Raw genomic sequence first — 2,670 nt, 5'->3', positions numbered from 1 at the left:
TTTCATTTCTTCGTCTGCAGCTCCTTTTCCCGCTCTTTCTGTAATATTTTTAAACGTTTTATTGAATGTCGTTTACCGCCTGCACTGCTTGGCTGGCTTTTCCTTTTTGCCACGTACCCATCTTCAGCTCCATCTCCACATTTTACCTGTGTTTTCCCCGCCTGCCTTGGCTTTGTGTTTATTGTGCGAATAAATGTCAACAATGGAGAAATGTACCTGGATTGCCAAGCGATTTAGAAGGCGGAGTGATCGGAAAAACGGGTTGTTGAGTTTAAGATGGCCATTTCATTGAGAAAATTGCCAACACTTTAATCCACTGCAACCCTTTAAAAAAATAGTACCAGATTAAATTGCATAAATCACAGAATTATTTCTCCAGTAGGCCTGAAATGATACTGTAATAAATTTAAGCACTGGAAATCATTGTAGGGAAAAAAGAACAATAGCAAATACAATTTTAAAAACATTTGACTTAAACTCAAAGGATTTATATTTAAGTAGGCCTGGAATGATACTTTAAAACACTTTCTATCGAGTAGGTTCCATCATACGCACAAATATACAGCTTTCTGTCTAGTACAAGTATTACAAAAGCAGGCAATTATCACATAAAAGAGAGAAACCTTTAAAGAACAGAATAATATAGCGGAAAAGAGAAAGGACCATGCACAAATTGAGTCAGGGTCCTAATTTAGAGAAAAACCAGGAGGGAAATGGAGATTTTAGTGGCAAGTTGGCGGCTGCAAGTACAGTGAAGCTAAATGTCAATGCTCAAGAATTTGTGCCGCGTTTCAAGAGGGTAGAGTCGACTGAGGACGAAGCCTTAGTTGACTTAAACGAGAATGAGCAGATCAGAACTAACCTCTCGTTGCCATGGAAAGGATTTCCCAAGAAATATGAAAGATGTAAAGTACCTAATCTTATTTAAATAATAATTTATATTTTAGAATTATCTCCTCTAGCTTCCCGCAGTGCTCAGGTAGTTTTATTAAGTGATGTGGACTACATGATTCTACCTTGCGTCAAAAGAACGAAAAAGCCCAGGGAACAAAAATTAATTGGAGACGTGGCTAAGAACAATGCACCCAATGGAAATGTTCCGACTACTTCCAATGTCATTTCAAATACTGATGAGGAAAAACGACGTGAAGTAGCTTTGGAGGCCCTAAAATTGTCGGAACAACGACGCCTGCGGGGTTCTTTAATCGCACCGATCGAGGAAAATGAAAATTCCCATAAAGCTCAGCCAGTAGTCCATCTTTCACGATCTCCCATAAGATTTACGCCTGAGGAAAGAATCAAGGTGGATCGTTTGAGGGTTGCAAAGAGAGAGCGTATCGAGCGGATCCTTCGGGAAATGACAAATGAAAAGCAGGAGCAACTGAAGAAACAGCAATTGCAGCAGCAGAAAAAGATTCGATATGATGACAAAGTACAGAAAACACCTAGTACCAAGGATCAGGAATCAGAAAAGAAAATTGAGGTGACCCCGGTCACCAAAAAGAGGTACATACCCACCACCAAGGAATGGGACGAGCAATGTCGAGCCAAATATATGGCTAAGAAGGATGCGGAAAAGCAAGATGGCTCTTCCAAGGATGGACCAGCTAAGCCGCCTTTGGTCAACCCGAATCTGGTCAACATTACGCCATCGGGAGTCATCAGACTGGGCGATCTCAGGGCTACGTCCTCGCCTCGATATTGTCCACCTTCTGAGCTTCTGGAAGCGGAGAAACGCAGGGGTAATCTTACTCATTTCCGACCTCTTGCCAACTGGACAACTCGTCGAAGTCCCCTAATTCCGTTGAAGATTTTAGTCAACCAGAAGGGAAAAGTCGTGGAGCGCTATAGCATCGAGCAACTTCTTGATCTTGAACCCCAACCCGGCGATCTTGAAAAACCCTCCTTAGATGAAAACGTGTATAATTTGGGACTTCTATGCGAGTAACACGAATGCCGGTCATAAGTGTCTTCAACTAACTCTTTGTCTTGTTTCCAATTTATTCTGAACATTCCAATTCTCAAAAATGTATTGCCACTGATAAGCTTCCTTTCCGATTCGATGCATGAAAATAAAATATAATATTTAAGATAATAGTTATATTATTTATATGAAACTGCACCCAATCAAAACAAAAAACTTATAAAATTTGGTATATATCTCTTAGTGTAATAAGATAGCGAAAGATATATAATATATTATATATATAATATATATCAAGTATTGAATATTTATACATAAAATATATGTAGTATATTATGATATTTTGATCTGATGCATATTTTTGCAATAATGAATTTACCTTTTTTCAGTTCTTTGCACTTTGACTCCCGTAATTGAGCACCGTAATTTTGCAATATTATTGGTGGGCCTGTCAAGTGCAGTGGCCAGGTGCAATAATTTTAATACCATTATTGTGCTTATTATTATTATGCCTACTGTGCACCGTCCGCTGCTTCTGCATGTATTAAATTTCACTGGAAATTTGTTTTAATTTCATTAAACGGGAGAGAGAGCAATTTACACATCAGTAAAGAGTCTGTCGCTGCACTGAAATAAATTTTACAGGACGAATTCCCTGGGGGCCCATGTAACCGAGGCCGAAGCGCAAAAATATTGACATGTGGGTATGGCAACGATTCCTGGAGGGGGGTGTTGTTGTTGAAGGG

The 2,670-nt window shown here is 39.4% G+C and overlaps 1 protein-coding gene across 1 annotated transcript; it reads left to right on the top strand.

Moving 5' to 3' along the window:
• The first annotated feature begins 483 nt into the window (after nucleotides 1-483).
• On the top strand, nucleotides 484-2,095 carry LOC108010014 (uncharacterized). Its single transcript, XM_017074810.4, has 2 exons — nucleotides 484-905; nucleotides 963-2,095. Exons 1-2 carry the CDS (start codon nucleotides 665-667, stop codon nucleotides 1,946-1,948), a joined length of 1,227 nt encoding a protein of 408 aa, XP_016930299.3. The 5' UTR covers nucleotides 484-664; the 3' UTR covers nucleotides 1,949-2,095.
• Nucleotides 2,096-2,670: the final 575 nt, after the last annotated feature.

Source organism: Drosophila suzukii, chromosome 2L (assembly GCF_043229965.1).
Source record: "Drosophila suzukii chromosome 2L, CBGP_Dsuzu_IsoJpt1.0, whole genome shotgun sequence".
NCBI classification, from domain to species: Eukaryota; Metazoa; Arthropoda; class Insecta; order Diptera; family Drosophilidae; genus Drosophila; species Drosophila suzukii.
The sequence above is the reverse complement of the archived record's forward strand: the minus strand, read 5'-3'. Positions and strand labels throughout refer to the sequence as shown.